Source organism: Saccostrea cucullata, unplaced genomic scaffold, assembly GCF_032062105.1.
Source record: "Saccostrea cucullata isolate Sc308-1 unplaced genomic scaffold, CSIRO_AGI_Scuc_v1 ctg3128, whole genome shotgun sequence".
Classification (NCBI taxonomy): Eukaryota; Metazoa; Mollusca; class Bivalvia; order Ostreida; family Ostreidae; genus Saccostrea; species Saccostrea cuccullata.
Window position 1 is genome coordinate 41,041 of NW_026933685.1, and position 17,525 is coordinate 58,565.

A 17,525-nucleotide genomic window follows, 5' to 3' on the forward strand; every position below is an offset into this window, starting at 1 on the left:
ATTATTTGTAAATTTAGGTCAACTTTGAAGTGACCTTGAGACCACGCCCTTTGCCCCAGGGTCATGCCTTGAACAATTTTTAATCTTCAACACATCCTGATCCTTGTATGTAAGTTTGGTGAAAATCTGCCTGGTGGTTCTGGACAAGAAGATTTTTTAGCAACCAGTACTTTTGGTTTTGTTTTCCTGATTATTTCCCCTTGTTTAACATGTTTAAGGGTCCCAACCCTTATTTTAGTATAAACGGTAGCCCTTGGGCCAAGGATACCCTGTGACAAATTTGACACTGATTAGCCAAGGGGTTCTTGAGTTATGGCCCATAATCTAAAAATTTAACGCACACCGCACAAATGGCCATAGCATTAGCTCTTTGAGCCTTTGGCTCAGAAGAGTTAAAAAAATAAACAAGAGGCCAAGGGGCCACATCGCTCACCTGAGCAATTGGCTAGAAAAAAACACAGATCAGATCAGAACTGAAAGTAAACGGGGGGGGGGGGGAGGTTTGAATTTTACACCCCCCAGGGGGTCATGATTTGAACAAACTTGAATCTACACCACCTGAAGATGATTCCCTATAAATATAACGAAGCCTGGCTTTGAAGTACTTGAAAAGAAGATATTAAGAGGTTTTCCTATATGTTCCTATGTAAAACTTTGATCGGTCATTTTGGCCCCACACTACCCCCGGGGGTCATGATTTGAACAAACTTGAATCTACACTACCTGAGGATGATTCAACATGAGTTTCATCTTTCCTGGCCCAGTGGTACTTGAGAAGAAGATTTTTAAAGATTTTTCCTATATATTCTTATGTAAAACTTTGATCGGCCATTTTAGCCCCACTCTACCCCCGGGGGTCATGATTTGAACAAACTTGAATCAACACTACCTGAGGATGACTCAACATGAGTTTCATCTTTCCTGGCAAACTTGAACAAACTTGAATCCCCTTCACCCAAGGATACTTTGTACCAAGTTTGGTTGAAATTGGCCCAGTGGTTCTTGAGAAGAAGATGAAAATGTGAAAAGTTTACGACGACAACAACGACAATGACGACGACAGACAACGGACAAATTTTGATCAGAAAAGCTCACTTGAGCCTTCGGCTCAGGTGAGCTAAAAACTAGATGCTGTCATGAGACAGTAATACCCGCACTAAGGTGTTTGCCTCTAAATACACGCTCCTACATATTGGGCGGCTTTCCAAGGAAAAAGTCAAAATAATTCTATATAATTTACATGTATTCATCAAATTGAGTATGAAATTCTCCCTGTGACCTATAACTCAGAACCTCTTATATTTATTTTACATGCTTAATTCATTATATACCAGTTTGAATACTATTAATGATGTAAATTATATTTTGATAAATGTTTTGCTCATAATAGGACCTTTTCAAATTTACTAATCCCCCCTCTCGACACCACAATCACACAGCACATACTTTTTGGAATAGGCTAGATGGAACAGTTTTGTTAAAACATCGTTTGTTATGAATTAATTTAAAATTTGTTCTTGTACTATACATGTTAACATGTAAATTTCTACATCACATCACGTTGCGTAACCCATTATCATATTTTAGATTAAACTCCATTCCGCACACCTCGGCCGATTCCCACTTTATCTGATAAGGTGACGGAATCGACGGCACGAAGGTTTGACGAATGGAATAGCATTAGCACATGCTGCAGTCTGGTTTGCATTGGATTAATTCATTTTGTGTTATAATTGGATTATATATTTCATGAAGTTGACAAGACCTATGGAGGTCGGTAAGTACAAGTTTAAGTATAGTGGGGGGTAAAATAAACCAAAACGATTAGGTTAAAGTTCAAAAAGGGTCAAAGATCATCGCATGCCACACTAGACAAATTTCATATTGTGAAGTTATCTCCCGTTGTCGATGTGACATTCAGTTACTGCCAATACTGGTGCGGATCCAGAATTTTTTTTCGAGAGTAGGGAGGGGGGTTCACATCTCAGTCAAAAAATTCCAGCCCAGAATTTCCTGACAAGCAGAACATTTTGTACAGATTTGTTGATGAAATAAACTGTAAATAGTTCAGAAATGATTGATGTAACTACTGATGTAAAAAAAATATATATACTGCTTACATTCACTTTTTACCCTTGCAGAAATTATTCCTGACTTGAAAATGCTTCTCAGGAATTCCTAAGATGTCCTAAGAATTCCTAAGATTTCCTCACAATCTGATTTGAGGAAATCCTAGGAGTAACAATCCTGGGATTTGATTTCAGGACATCCTAGGATCTCCCAGGACTTCTTTGTTAAACATTTCAAATCCAAATCTTGCCAGGACATTTCATTGTAAAGCCAGGAGTTAATCATTTTTAAGATAATCCCATTTCCTAAGACTTTTGACTTAATGTTGGGACTTTTGTAAAATAGACAAATTAAACTTTACAAACTTGTACATGTTAATATATCTTAAAACAGAATGACAGGAAATTTTATTACTTTTAAAGTTTTAATGTATAATATCAAGAAAATCATAAAATGAATAATTTTCAATTATTACATATTATACTTGATACATAGAAAGACACTGACCCTAGAACTATTTTTTAAATTAAATACTTTCTGAAATATTGATGCTGTCAGGGAGGAGTTATACATGTATAAATATGTTTTTTAAAAAAAATTGTTTACAGACAAACAATATTTCATCATTTTCAAATCACACATTTCTGAGTTGATTTTTATCCATTAGAATTAAATTCTACACTTAATCTTTAGATTGCTTCGTTCATGGGAAACTGAGTGCAAGCATAGTTTTTTTTTTCGAAAGCACTGGTCATACAAACTTGGCCATCTTGCAATACAACATCAAGTATTAATACAACAGAAGGATGGAGTGGTAAATTTTCTTCATCTGTCAATTTAATTTTTCACTTCGCATTTCATTTCGACAAAATAAAACATATTTTCCTCAGAGCACGTTATAAGAAATGGCTCTCCTATACCGTCATCACCTGCATACACGTTATATATTTCTCAGGTGGTTACCAAACTATCAGCTTCAAAGTCACATGCCTGGCTAGAAGTATCTTTTTTTTGTATCTTCTTCTTTATCAGTGTCATTTGGTTCATCAAACTGTCTTTGACTTTACTATCTTTAACATCTTCATCCAAATCTGTATGATTTCGCTGTATATTCACCCATAACTGCCAGAGAGACTATACAAAAGAAAAGTAATTATTGAGTCATTGAAAGAAAAGTACACTACACAAATTTAAGTACTACATAAACAGCATATTCAAGAAGCATGACTTGATCTGTGACATCATACTTTCGTCACTTTCTGACTTAAAAAGCTTGGTATTTCAAATATTGTTGGGTTAGAATCGTGTTGTATTGTCAGAGTTTGAGAATATAATTCCTCATGTTTTTGATATTGAGTATTGCTTTTATTTAACGAGGAAAATCTAAAAAAAACGCAGTAAAACTTATAGAGTTTCCTGAAAATTTTATCCACATAAACAAAGATCAAAAAAAACTTTTCAAAGGTTTTGACCAAATTCGAGTCGTAACATAACTATTAAATACGATAAAAATGCGCTTTCCCTATAGTTTTATAGCCAGATATACTAATTTTCATTCATCACTTAGCAATAAGATACTTACAGACATCGTGACAGGCTTGTAGATACGAAGAAAAGTCGTTGTTTACAGCACATGTGACAACTTCACGATCCGCCATATTTGTGTTTGGACGGTTTCCATGCAAATTGTTCTTGGCCTAATTGTATCATTGTGGTTTCTTCTGTAACACTTTCTGTGAGTAGAATTGGTTGATCAAGGATATTTATTTTTTATTTTTCTAATATGCAGGTCGTTTGTCACTGAAAATAACTTACGTGTTTTTTTAAACAAGATTCTCGGGAAAATGTCGGGATATTTCTTAAAGGTGTACAAAATACCCCTACACCGTGTCTGCGCGCGAACTTCCGAGAGGTGGTAAAAAAAGTGATCTTCGATCAATTGGTACCCGGTGTATAAAATATATTTTACTGTACACTCAGCTTTGAATATTAATTTATCAGAAAATATTCGCTAAAATATATTTTCTTTTTGTAAAAAAAAAACGTAAATTCACATTAATCACAAATTATTTTCAAGAATAAACAAACCGCATTTTCTTGGTGTGGCACGAAATAACTTTACACCGTCCTGTATCATCCTCTCGCGAGACTTCATCGAGAAGCGCAAAATAGGAGTTCAAGGAGCGGCAATGTTTAGAGAGACTGGTTAAGTGTAATGAAATGCACAACTTACGTCCAAGATTGACTCTAATTCTTCACATAAACCATGTTCTCTTTCCCAAAAATCTTGGTTTCGCTAGGAGTGCAGTAAAGGGAACGTTGGAAGAAGTGTAGATATCATGGCCACAGGCCAGTGGGGTAAGTGGCAAGTGGTTCCCTGTAATATGTATTTAAACACACAAATATTGTTTAATAATTTAGTGCATGTGATGTGTTGTATAATATTTCAATATTGAAACAGAAGAAACGATTTGAATATGTGTAAAAGGTTTTTGGGCATACTGTGATTCAGTCTAGTCCATGAAGATCAAACGTACATTATTTTTTTTTTTAACACAGTGAAATATTTCCAGGTTTTACATGTTAAAATTTAGTAAGCAGAAGACTTATAAACAAATATTTATTATCAGTTACTGTTAAATTTGCATTGAATGTTTTGACATGGTGTAAATTTTGGAATTATACTGTTAAATAAAGCCTTCATTGCATTGTTATCTTCTAGCCAGAACCTTGAAGCCTGGCAAGGATTATGAGACTGGAAACTCCCATTGAGACTACCAAATGAAGAGAAAGTTTCAGGTATCTTGTAATTTAAAAAAAAAAATTTTTTTCTAAACTTGAAAGAATATACAGATTTCACATTCCTAAGAGTTATCTCCGGTTGTCGGCGTAACACTCATTTCTCCCACTTTGTCCTTTGTAAGTTACCTGGAAATATTTTTATTTTCAGACATTTATATCTAACAATATCGGTCTGTAACTGTATTGCCAGAATATGGGGCAACTTTAAAAACGTAATGAACAAATTCATACATACTATATTTCTGAGATACTGGACGTATACATAAAGTTGGTAAGGTAATAGAGGGGAAACAGTGTCTTACGCCGGTTGACCCTGGATTGACCTCGCAAAGGGGAATAACTTTTGTAAATGTGAAAGTCATCCATGAAAGTTTATGGTACATTTCAATCTCTGTAACTTGTATTAAGTTGGGAAAACTGACACAGATATCGCAGAACTCATAAGATAATATTCGCAAAATTTAGAACAGAAAAATGAAAAAATCAGCAAGAAATATCAATGACAGCCATCATTAAAATTAATTTCAGCTAGATTACAAAAGAACAAATATTATATACACGTCTTATAAAAAATTTTATTGATAACTTTGCAGACTGTTTAACTCGGACTAAGGGAAAAGAAGCAAATTACAACAAGGAGAATATTGCCGAGAAAGGTAAGCTGTTCAAATAATGTTAATGTATGATTTTAATGTTCTGTTCACACGGAGAGTTTAATTCACAGTATTTTAATGCCAAGTAAATTGACTTTATACGACAGCTGTGGTAAACTGGTAAAGCGGTTAACTATTGCGAATTAAAATTTTATTTTCTACAAAAAGGCTATTCAGTAAGATTATTATGACATCATTTGTAAATCATGTCATGTATGCAATTGATTAACATACCTTATTCCTTATGCAAGTGTGAATAAAATAAATCTTTTGAGAAAAATGGTTCACCTTACTTGGGCAAATTTAACACATATTTTTATGGACTGGTAGAATCTGAAAGCTTGATACATGTAGCATCTTTGGCTACTAAATTTTACAAGTTTGATTTTCATCCCTTAGAAATAATTACATATTTAGACTAAACAATGGAATACATTAAGTAAAATTTTATTTTAGCAAAGACAAGTGCAAAGAAATGTACATCTAAAGAAGATACATCAGTGATCAACTAAAGCTGAGCGACTTATATTGGATTGACGAGGTGCAGGGGGGATATTAATTTGGGTCTGTTTATCTTTCTGTTTGTCAATCTGTCTGTCTGTAACACTTCGTTCTCTTAACATTTCCAAAAAGCCATCAGATATTGCAATGACATTTTATATTATAACTCATTTTGACGATCCCACTGCAGAACATGATTATTCATCAATACAAATTTAATATTGTTTATAAATTAAATATTACCCATATATATTTTGAAATGAAATGGTCAGAGGTCAAGGCCTCTTTCGGGGGCACATATTGTTTTTGCCTGTCTGTTTATCTGTCTATTGCCAATTTACCTTTTGCCATAACTTTTGAATTATGAGAGATATAGATACTTCATATTGGGTATGCTTACTCCACTTTCAAATGAGACCAAGACCAATGACCTTGACTGTCATCGTTATGCTAAAATAAAGCCTTATTGAATCTTTTACTTTTGAACCATAAGAGGTAGATATTTTATATTGAGTATCCATACTCCACTAATTAAGTTCTTTCAAATTACATCAAGGTTAATGACCTTGTGACTTTGACCTATATGTTTTTGTTTTTGTTATATGTTTTTTCTTTTTCAAACTTTGTTGCCACCAGGTGCATACTGTTTTTGTTTTTTTTTTATGGGGGGGGGGGAGTGTTATGAATTAGTTCTGTTTGGTATCTGAATCTTTTATTGTACAGAATTCTTCAGAAGTGACGAACTCTGAGGGCCTCACCCCTACTCTCTACACTAGGTTGTTGATTTAAATATTTTTTTATTATTATTAATATTTGTCATTGTACATGTATATCATAAATATTCTATGAGAGCTGCTTCAGAATGTATCAACATAGTTTGAAAATAAGACAATCTGTTTCCCCCCCTGTGTGTAAATCATGATGTTGAATCATAACTGCACTATAATGTTACAGCAGTAAAATTGTAAAGAATTTGTTGTATCAGATACCATCAGCATTCTTTAAAAATTATTTTATGTATTATTTTTTCTGTGTGGCCATGAATTTTTATAATGCATACATTCATTAAATTTTTTTCAGAGATCTTATAATTCTGCTTTGTTGCTATGTATGATTTTTAAAAAAAAAAAGATGTCCTAGGAGGCTAGGATATCCTAGGAAATCCTAGGAATTCCTGATTTCCTAGGACATTTTAAGTGTTGGGATTTTCCTGGGATATCCTGGGAAGTCTTGGTGTTTTGATTCCTGGGATTTTTCTAGAACCCCTGAATTGGGACTGTCCAAGGAAATCCCAGGAATTCCTGTTCCAAAAACATCTCAGGAAATCTTAGGAATAATCCTAGGATTTTTTCAAGATATCCGAGGAATAAATCTTAAGATTGTCTTAGGATTTCTTAGGACATCTCAGGAATATTCTGCAAGGGTGTGCACCTCCTATTTTACTTTTTTATTCGACACATATTTTAGGTTTCCCACAGGAAAACATGGACATTGCAATTATATTTTACCTATGACGTCACATTATAGAAACTTCTGGATAACATTTGATAGGATGAGTTATTTCTCTTTACACATTACCATAAAACAATATATAGCAGCACATGGACATTATGGGAGGCGGGGGGGGGGGGGGGGGGTGGTATCATTTAGTGAGTAATTGCTCACAGTACCTCTAGTTATCCTTACACTAGATATAATCAGAACAGTGCCCTGTGGTGCAGTGAAACTGATTTCTTTGTCATTTTTGTAGAAGGAAGGCGGAGATTTTGAATCCCATTCAAATATTCAGATAGATACTGAAGAATTACAGAACTATTGTTCAGATGAAGATCAAACTGGAAGTTTAGAAAGACACATCAACACACGTGTAAGTAAACAGCCTCGGATATGTATCAATAGGAAACCTTCAACTAGTTCAAGTCACGTACATAGACAAATAAGGTCTCAATCGCGGAAGAAAATTTTAAAATGTGAATTTTGTGGGAAGGCATTCTCTGTATCAGATGTCATTTATAAATGCATCAGGACACAGACTGGTATTGAACCTTATTATTGTAATGCATGTGAAAAAAAGTTGAACCGTTCAAGTGCCTTACAGAGAAAAAAGAGGACACAAGCAGATAATACACTCTATAAATGTGATTTGTGTGATAAACCCTTCAATCAATTTAATAGTTTAAAGAAGCATATGAGGATACATACAGCTGATAAATCGTATAAATGTGATGTGTGTGGAAAGGAATTCAACTGGCCAGGAAATTTACTGACACACATGAGAATACATACTGGTGATAAACCTTATAAATGCGATAAGTGTTGGAAGGCATTCAATTATTCATCTAACTTAGATAGACACGTGAGGACACACACAGATGATAAACCTTATAAATGTAATGTGTGTGAAAGAGCTTTCAAGGAAGCTGGAGCCTTAAAGGACCATATGATGATACATACAGGTGAAAAACCTTACAGATGTGTCGTATGTGGAAAGGCATTCAGCAGATCAAATAATCTAAAAATTCACATAAGGTCACATACAGGTGAAACACCCTATAAATGTGATGTGTGTGGGAAGGCATACAAGCAGTCAAGTGACTTAAAAAGACACATGAGGATACATACAGGTGATAAACTTTATAAATGTAATGTGTGTGAATTGACATACACTCATTCAACCAACTTACAGAAACACATGAGGACACATACTGGTGAAAAACCTTATACATGTGATGTGTGTGGGAAAGCATTTAACCATTCAGGTACCAAAGATAGACACATGAGGATACACACTGGAGAGAAACCATATGGATGTGATGTTTGTGGACAGACATTTAGCAGATTAGATGTCTTAAAGAATCACATAAAGACACATACAGATGATAACATATAAAACAAAGTGTATACAGTCAGTAGGCCTTTCAATTGCCGCTAGGGGTCGGTGTTATGAACGATAACTCACTGCTGAAACTTGTTTAGAGCAGGCTCAGGGTATCTAACTGTTTACACGCAAGGCAGTTTTTAACATTTCCCAAGTGTTTCTTTGCTCTCAGTAGAATCCAGTGGTTTTAAAATTTAGCACCAATGTTAAACTTATTTACTGTATAGTTGCGGACACCGGTTTACTGCATATAATTAGATTTTTTAATTAAAATAAAAAGTGAAATCTACCCTCCTTCTCAGTTTAACCTATTTAAATTTTTATAATCGGTCGTTCCCCTTCGTGCTTAGTAACACAAATAGGATGATCAATTGTTGCATTTACTTGTAAAAATATACATATTTACACAGGAAGCGAAAAAGCGCGAACAAAAAAAATATGACATTAAATTTTCTTCTTCATAATAATCGTCAAAGAGAGTTAAAACTATTGAATATAGTCTGTTCCCCATTCACTTGACCCTGTTATTTCAAGTAGATTGAAGGCATTCTCTTTCTTTTGGTCAAAACTTTTTGTGTACAAAACAATGTAAGGAACCCTTGGCTTTTGTGTATATAACAATACCAATGCTGAAGCAGCCTATATGTCATTCCTATAAACGATAACTCATAATTCGGCACTAAGTTGGTCATTTTTCACACCTGAGTTACCTGTCCTTAAACACAACATCGGAAAAGTCAATTTTAAATGATTAAACTTTTTAATTATGTAATTAAAAGTATGCATAAGTTATTATCTTTTTTGATAATTTCATGTACCTATAAATCTATCTATGCAATGTTTTTTACCATATGTGCAACTTGAAAAATTAGTTGAAAGGCCTACAGTCAGTCATTTGACATGAGAATTAACATCAATGATATACCTGTTAATGTGTGGTGTCTCAAAAGATTTATAAAAGAAGAAAATAAATTGATGGATATCACAATTTTCAATCTTTAATCACAAAATAAAAAAAAAATTGAAATTATTTTTGACATTATCTGTATTAACATAAATTAGACTTTGACCCAAGCGTGCACAGGATGACATTGTTATGAAATTTATGGATGCATGTGCATATTGGATATTTACAAAATTGGTACGAGTGTGGCATTTTAAAAGTTCTGAGAACTGTTTAATAGAAATGGATCCATTTCACATAAATTATTCAGTTTTATATCATTAGAACGATCAGCAAAATATGCACATTTAGTGACGCGACTTTGTAATGTTTATGATATAATAACTTCGAAAATGATGTCAAAATATGGAATAATAAGCATACTGAAAAGGCACATTTTTCATCCACATGAGGCAATTACAATCGGAAAAGTGCTGCAAAAGGCTTATTTGAAAAAAAAATATTTCAAAAAAACTTTAAATCTGTGAAGAACATGAAGCAGTAGAGTAGGTTGTGCCATCATTGAAGATTTTTATTTACATAATACAGCTGGATCTTTTGTCTTTGATATACCTCCCCATTGTATGGAATAAAACATATTATGTATAAAACTGAGTACATTGATTCAATTTCGCAAATATATTTTGAGTAAAAGGACTCTTACTCTTTATGAATAAAATTAACAAAGCATTGCCCCTGACTTGTTTCTATGTGTATTTTTATACCCCCCGCAAACGAAGTTTAGGGGGGGTATTTGGAATCACCATGTCCGTCTGTCCGTCTGTCTGTCTGTCTGTCTGTCGACGAGATTTTGTCCGGAACATTACTCAGAAACTATTGGAAGGATTTGTCAGAAAATTTGTACAAATATCATTCACCATATGAAGTTGTGCACCTGCTATTTTCATCTTGATTCAATTATTATTTTGAATTTTACAGGTGTTTTTCCATTTTTAGCTCTACTGGTCAGAGACCAGAAGAGCTTATGCGATAGTAATGCGTCCGTCGTCCGTCCGTCTGTCCGGCTGTCTGTCTGTCCGTCTGTCTGTCTGTAAACAATTTTTCAAAATGCTACTCCTCCTACAGTTTTGGTATGATTTTAATATAACTTGGCACACAAGTAGACTACACTAAGATACATAATTCTGTATATTAGTGATGAAACGATTGTCGCCGACGATCGATTGTCGATCGTTTTTGGGTGTTCGATTCCGATTATTGATTACGTTTTTCATAATCGATTGTCGCCCAAATAAACGTGTACGAATTGAACGAAACAAATACGTACGCATTAACAATAAACATAAAACGAGGTCAACTCAAAATGGCGTCCGAAGTTAACAACAACCAACTTCAAGTAGAACTAGAAATTTTCCCATATCCAGGGAATACAAAATCTGTTGTATGGAAGTATTTCGGATTTCTTAAAAAGACTGATGGGCCGCCGATAAAAGCTAATTTGGATATGACAACAGCGATTTGTCGTGTATGCAGAAAAAAATATGCGAACAAAGGTGGGTCTTCATTTAGAATTTTAGTCTAAACGGAACGATTTCTTTATAAACAATTAACAAATATTTGGAATATAATGTACTAGCCTTCTATTACTAAGGATAAAACTTGTGGTTTTTAGGAAACACGACAAATTTTAGAGTGCACATTGACAGTGAACATGGCGGTGAATTAGAACCGAAAATAAAATCCAATATCCAGCCTCGTCTTGATAACTTCGTTAAATCTAACAAACCTGTCGGAAAAATAAGCCCAGAAAGGCAGTCAACGATTGATGATGCCTTGAATAAGTTGATCATTGGCAAGGCTTTACCTGTGAGCATAGTCGACAACATCTACTTCAGAGCATTTGTGGAACTCCTAGATCCAAGGTATGTATTTGTGTGTTATGTTATAGAAATATTAGAATGCAGACTTAAACAGCTGTTATATCACAGTCTTGATTGTAAAATATTCAATTATTCATAAATAGATGTATAGGAAAATAAATAAAAAATGGCTGTACAGTAGTGACATTATATAATAAATATCTCAAAAATATATGATGTAAATAAACTCATTTCAAATAAAACTAAAAAAAATACTATAAAAATATATTTTAAAAAGTTTGAGATAACATATGGCAGATGTATGTAAGTTAGATTTTTTATGTAGTTATTTCATATTTTAGATACAAGGTACCTTCAAGGCCAACTGTCATCAAACGATTAGAAGAAAAAAAGTTGAAAGTAGAAGAACAACTAAAAACCCAGTTGAGACTTTCCACAGACATTTCCATTACACATGATGGCTGGACAAGCCTAAATACAAAATCTTATTACACAACAACTGCACATTTTATTGACAATGATTGGTGCCTTCAAAGTGCTGTTTTAGGTACCATAAAACTTGCAGGAAGTCATACTTCACAAAACATTGCAAATGAACTTAAAAATACTCAGGACCGTTGGTCCCTTCCAGTGCCAACAGCAACGTCAGACAATGCTGCAAACGAACAAAAAGCCTATGAAATATTGGGTTGGAATAGATTTGGCTGCTATGGCCACAGGATCAATTTGGTAGTGAAAAATTCTCTTACATTTCCTGAGGTTAGCAGAGTATTAGGGAAGGCCAGAACACTTGTAGGATTTTTTCATAAATCCAGTAGCATGACATCTATGCTGCATGATAAACAGAAGCTTCTCTTCAGTGACAGTAAAGTAGGGCACAGGCTTTTGATTGATGTGGCAACTAGGTGGAATTCTACCCTGTATATGCTACAACGTCTCCTAGAACAAGCACCAGTACTTATGGCTTTGGCTAATGACCCTTCCTTACCTAAACATGCCAGCACAACTCTTAAGAACTCCGTTTTCAGTTTTGAAGAATTGACCATGGTTGAACATTTGGTTAAAATTCTGTTACCCTTTGAAAAAGCCACCACAATAGTTTGTGCAGATCAACACCCTACCATGCAGAAAGTCCTTCCAATCGTTACAAAACTTATGCGGGCAACTGAGATATCAGATGAGGACTCGGCAGTAATCAAAAAGATTAAACAAAAGATGCAGGCAGAATTGAATAAAAGAACGCAGTCAGAGGATATTTCTCTCTTGGCTTGTTTACTGAATCCTTTTACGAAAGGACTGGACTTTGCACCTGAAGAGAGAGAAAGAGCACATAGTCTTCTTAGAGGATTTGTCTGTGGAATTACCCTAGTAAAGAAAGAGAAAGAGGCACCTACAGGAGCAGAGAAAGATACTGATTTTCCACCACTTCCTGCACTTCCAAATTTACCTGATGAGAACACTGAGGAGAATACTGCAAGTGAGTCAAACAGAGTGGAAGATCTTTATCAACCATCAACTGCAAAAAAAATGAAGTCAGTGGACACTGATGACTGGCTGGAGGATGTAGTATGTACTGGAGAGAGTAAGGATGTGGAAAATGTAGCAGAAAAAGAACTTGAAAGATATATCGGTTGTCAGGTTGAGATTGAAGATCACAATTTAACCATCTTAGAATGGTGGAAAAAGAATGCTGTATTTTTCCCACGACTTTCCATACTGGCCAAAAAGTTTCTGGCTATTCCTGCTTCCTCCGTATCATCGGAAAGGGTCTTCAGCCTTGGGGGACAAATTGTTTCTAAAAAGCGATGCAGAATGAGCCACAATAATGTCGATCTCTTTATATTTTTGAACAAAAACATTAAGTATTGGTAATTTGGTAGATCATGTGCATATATTACTGTTAATCTAGTCATTACATTTTTAGTTTTTTATCACTTTTTATGAGCAAATATGTTAAAAAAAAAATTCTGTTTCTTTGTTACTTGTGCAACAAAAAGTTGTTTTCAGAATAAACTTGATAAAATTTTATTTTTAGTTTGTTCCATAAATGATAAATGCTATAAAAAACATGGAATTTGTACTTGAAATTTTAATTTCCAATTAAGTCGATCATTGATCGATTAAGCCTCTCCGATTTCGATCGATTATCGATTATGAAATTTTCCCGATTATTCAACACTACTGTATATCGGTTTTTGATTTCATTGAACGGTGTTGCCGTGTTACTAAAAATAGAAATTTCTGTGAAATTTTTTCAAAATGCTACTCCTCCTACAGTTTTAGTCTGATTTCAATATAACTTGGCACACAAGTAAACTACACTAAGATACACAATTCTGTGTATCGGTTTTTGATTTCGATGAACGTTGTTGCCGTGGTTACTAAAAATAGAAATTTCTGTGAAATTCTTTCAAAATGCTACTCCTTCTACAGTTTCAGTCTCATTTAAATATAACTTGGCACACAAGTAGACTACAATAAGATACATAATTCTGTGTATCAGTTTTTGATTTTGATGAACGGTGTTGCCGTGTTTACTAAAAATAGAAATTTCTGTGAAATTCTTTCAAAATGCTACTCCTTCTACAGTTTTAGTCTGATTTCAATATTACTTGGCACACAAGTAGACTACAATAAGATACATAATTCTGTGTATCGGTTTTTGATTTCAATGAACATTGTTGCCGTGGTTACTAAAAATAGACATTTCTGTGAAATTCTTTCAAAATGCTACTCCAAATACAATTTTAGTCTGATTATAATATAAATGTGGCATGCAAGTAGACTGCACTAAGAACATAAAGAGACTTAATCAAGGATCATTATTCTATTTATTGCTGTTGAAAAGTTTCAATTTCCAACTGCTTAAGTACTTTTCTCTTCCTTTGCTATAAGTACAAACCAGTAGAGCTTCAGTCTCGACAGAGACTTCTGGTTATTTTGTGGTTTTGTCCGGACTGTTTCTCAGAAACTATTGCAAGGATTAATCTGAAAATTTGTACACTTATTATTCACCATATGAAGGTGTGCAACTGGAATTTTCAACTCTTTTTGTTCATTTTTTTGCATTTTACAGGTTTTATTTTTTATTTTAATTGACTTGTTCATTTTGGGCTCATGTATAAGGTTTGAGACATAGAATCTAGAATATCTGTACAAAAATAATACAGCTTAAAACTACTCATATAAACTTAAAAAAAAAGAAACATCATTAAGTGTTAAAAACAGTTTTTACATTGCACAGAAGATAATGTAATTTTATTTATCTCTTGGGAATAATGACTGGACATGCATCCAGTTAAAGATAAATTAATGATTTTAGTTTGGGAAGTTGAACATTAAGGCATCTCATTATCAACCATGTGTAATCTCCTGGGAATCAGGCACAAGAATTAAAGATCTCTCTTCTCTTATTCTCTTAATTGTAATTTATTGTCTGTCAAAGCACTTCATTACTGGATGACTAGCTCTTTATTTTCAAATGAATTTGATATTAAGTTATCAAGATTAATTTGATTTTGTATAATATGATTTTTTTCAACAATCAGTTTGCAGAGTGACATAACATAATTGCAATATATTTTTTAATGTAGAAATAAAAAAATTAAATAAAAAAAAAATAATGTTACAATGGAATTACAATGAATTAATATTGATGTTTCATTTGGTTGCACCTTTGTTTCATTCATTAAGAAACATGATGAGCAATTATATTTCACTGCAAATTTTTGTAGGTAAATTAAATGTAAGTAAGTAAGAACATCTAGATCCATAAAGTATTTTTTGAATTGGCACCTTCTCTGAAAAACCCAGCGGGGGGTATTTGTCCCTATTGGACAGTTCTAGTTTCATATTAATTCGACTTTGGTGGGCGAAAACTCATGACTATTTTTCACTTTTGACTCCAAAAAAGGAATGAAAGTTGAACAGACATGTCAAAATCTTATTTATTTTCCATGCATTAAAATTTTCGGATATGTTGAGAGATGAGGTTACAACTGCGTCGGCGCCATTTTGGATTTTACAAGAAAATATGGGGGACACTTAACTTAACTTTTCTTGAGCCTTCTTCGATTTCATACAAAGAACACCCGACAAATTTATGCTATCAAATTTTGTAACACGATCGCCTATTCATCTTTGATTGTCAACTTTTTCTTTTTCTCACAGTTCGGTATATATGCAATATTTTGAGCGAGATTCAATAAATACATGGTAAGTTTGACTCTCGCTTAATCCATTTCGGAACGAGGAGATTTTCAAAACTAACACCATATGATAGATTGTAGTCAATAAAAACATTCCACCAACTGGCATTTGCGTCCGTTAGTTTGTGTCCGAGTAATGAGCAAAAGGTAAATTGTCTTTAAAATTTTAATTCGACCAAAGTGTTTTTATAGCCCCCGCAAACGAAGTTTGGGGGGGTATATAGGAATCACCTTGTCCGTCTGTCTGTCCGTCCGTCTGTCCGTCCGTCCGTCTGTCTGTGCAATCATCTCCAGTCCATATCTTTCTTACAGAGGGACATTAGAATCCACTACTCCACACTAAGATTGCTCATGACCTAAGGGTGTGTCATGACCTTGACCCAAGGTCATTTGGGGAAGTTCAAGGTCACTGGAAGAAAAATTTCATAATTCGTGTCCGGTCCATATCTTTCTTATGGATAAACTTGGTAGGTTCTCATTTCACACAAAGATTGCCCATGACCTAAGGGTGTGTCATGACCTTGACCCAAGGTCATTTTGGAAACTTCAAGGTCACTGGAAGAAAATTTTCATAAATCATGTTTGATACATATCTTTTATAGAAAAACTTGGTAGGTTCTCATTTCACACAAAGATTGCCAATGACCCAAGGATGTGTCATGACCTTGACCCAAGGTCATTTTGGGAAGTTCAAGGTCACTTGAAGAAAAATTTCATAATTTGTGTCCGGTCCATATTTTTCTTATGGATAAACTTGGTAGGTTCTCATTTCACATAAAGATTGCCCATGACCCAAAGGTGTGTCATGACCTTGACCCAAGGTCATTTGGAGAAGTTCAAGGTCACTGGTAGAAAAAATTCATAATTTGTGTCCGGTCCATATCTTTCTTATGGATAAACTTGGTAGGTTCTCATTTCACACAAAGATTGCCCATGACCCAAGAGTATGTCATGACCTTGACCCAAGGTCATTTGGGGAAGTTCAAGGTCACTGGAAGAAAAATTTCATAATTTGTGTCCGGTCCATATCTTTCTTATGGATAAACTTGGTAGGTTCTCATTTCACTGAAAGATTGCCCATGACCCACATAATGCACATAAAATGCAGGTGAATAAAAAGATGACAAAAATTTTCAATTGTTTTTAAGAATTTATTATTATTTACATCAGATAAAACATGGGATAGCATTCTTGCTGCATATTAAAATTTATACTGCTGGATGCAGAATTTTAAGAGCTTTATAAATATGTATACTTTTATATACCTAGAGGGATAAATTATCTTGTTATCAGGCAGAAAGTAAAAATGGTGCTAATTAACTTAGCCATCACAGCAGCAGGCGTGTTATCCCTCGTCTTACTGATAAGCTCTGCATACTTGGCTGCAGTAGGAAATGGGTTAATTACTCATGAGAATTCAAGGTGTCCCAGCATGCGATGCTTTTTTACCCCTTGACGTTGATGTTTTGCATAATTTTCAAAATATTTAACACGCATTCTCTGTAAGCACCAATGAATTTACTATAGGGCTGAAACGACATGTCTCGGATTTTGATGAAATTTTTACCATAGGTGTGTCTTGGTACAAAACTAGTAAATATGGTGTCGGAAGTTCCACACGTGCACTTG

At 34.1% G+C, this 17,525-nt stretch overlaps 2 protein-coding genes and 1 long non-coding RNA gene across 3 annotated transcripts; all 3 read left to right on the top strand.

The window, feature by feature from the left end:
* Nucleotides 1-4,083: 4,083 nt before the first annotated feature.
* Nucleotides 4,084-5,617, top strand: LOC134238941 (uncharacterized). Its single transcript, XR_009986126.1, has 3 exons — nucleotides 4,084-4,428; nucleotides 4,793-4,869; nucleotides 5,466-5,617. It is a non-coding gene; the product is annotated as an uncharacterized LOC134238941 (long non-coding RNA).
* A 1,354-nt stretch (nucleotides 5,618-6,971) lies between these two features.
* LOC134238939 (zinc finger protein OZF-like) lies at nucleotides 6,972-8,928 on the top strand. Its single transcript, XM_062721057.1, has 3 exons — nucleotides 6,972-6,982; nucleotides 7,287-7,449; nucleotides 7,777-8,928. The coding sequence occupies exons 1-3, from the start codon at nucleotides 6,972-6,974 to the stop codon at nucleotides 8,914-8,916; spliced, it is 1,314 nt and encodes a 437-aa protein (XP_062577041.1). The 3' UTR covers nucleotides 8,917-8,928.
* A 2,076-nt stretch (nucleotides 8,929-11,004) lies between these two features.
* Nucleotides 11,005-13,751, top strand: LOC134238942 (E3 SUMO-protein ligase ZBED1-like). The gene is made up of 3 exons (XM_062721058.1): nucleotides 11,005-11,361; nucleotides 11,481-11,730; nucleotides 12,030-13,751. The coding sequence occupies exons 1-3, from the start codon at nucleotides 11,172-11,174 to the stop codon at nucleotides 13,558-13,560; spliced, it is 1,971 nt and encodes a 656-aa protein (XP_062577042.1). The 5' UTR covers nucleotides 11,005-11,171; the 3' UTR covers nucleotides 13,561-13,751.
* Nucleotides 13,752-17,525: the final 3,774 nt, after the last annotated feature.

Coding starts and splice junctions, on each gene's coding strand:
- LOC134238939 (XM_062721057.1), top strand. Junction 7,450..7,776: donor CTCAGGAATATTCTGCAAGG/GTGTGCACCTCC, acceptor TCATTTTTGTAG/AAGGAAGGCGGAGATTTTGA.
- LOC134238942 (XM_062721058.1), top strand. CDS start 11,172: ATGGCGTCCGAAGTTAACAACAACCAACTTCAAGTAGAACTAGAAATT. Junction 11,362..11,480: donor AAAAAAATATGCGAACAAAG/GTGGGTCTTCAT, acceptor TGTGGTTTTTAG/GAAACACGACAAATTTTAGA. Junction 11,731..12,029: donor GTGGAACTCCTAGATCCAAG/GTATGTATTTGT, acceptor TTCATATTTTAG/ATACAAGGTACCTTCAAGGC.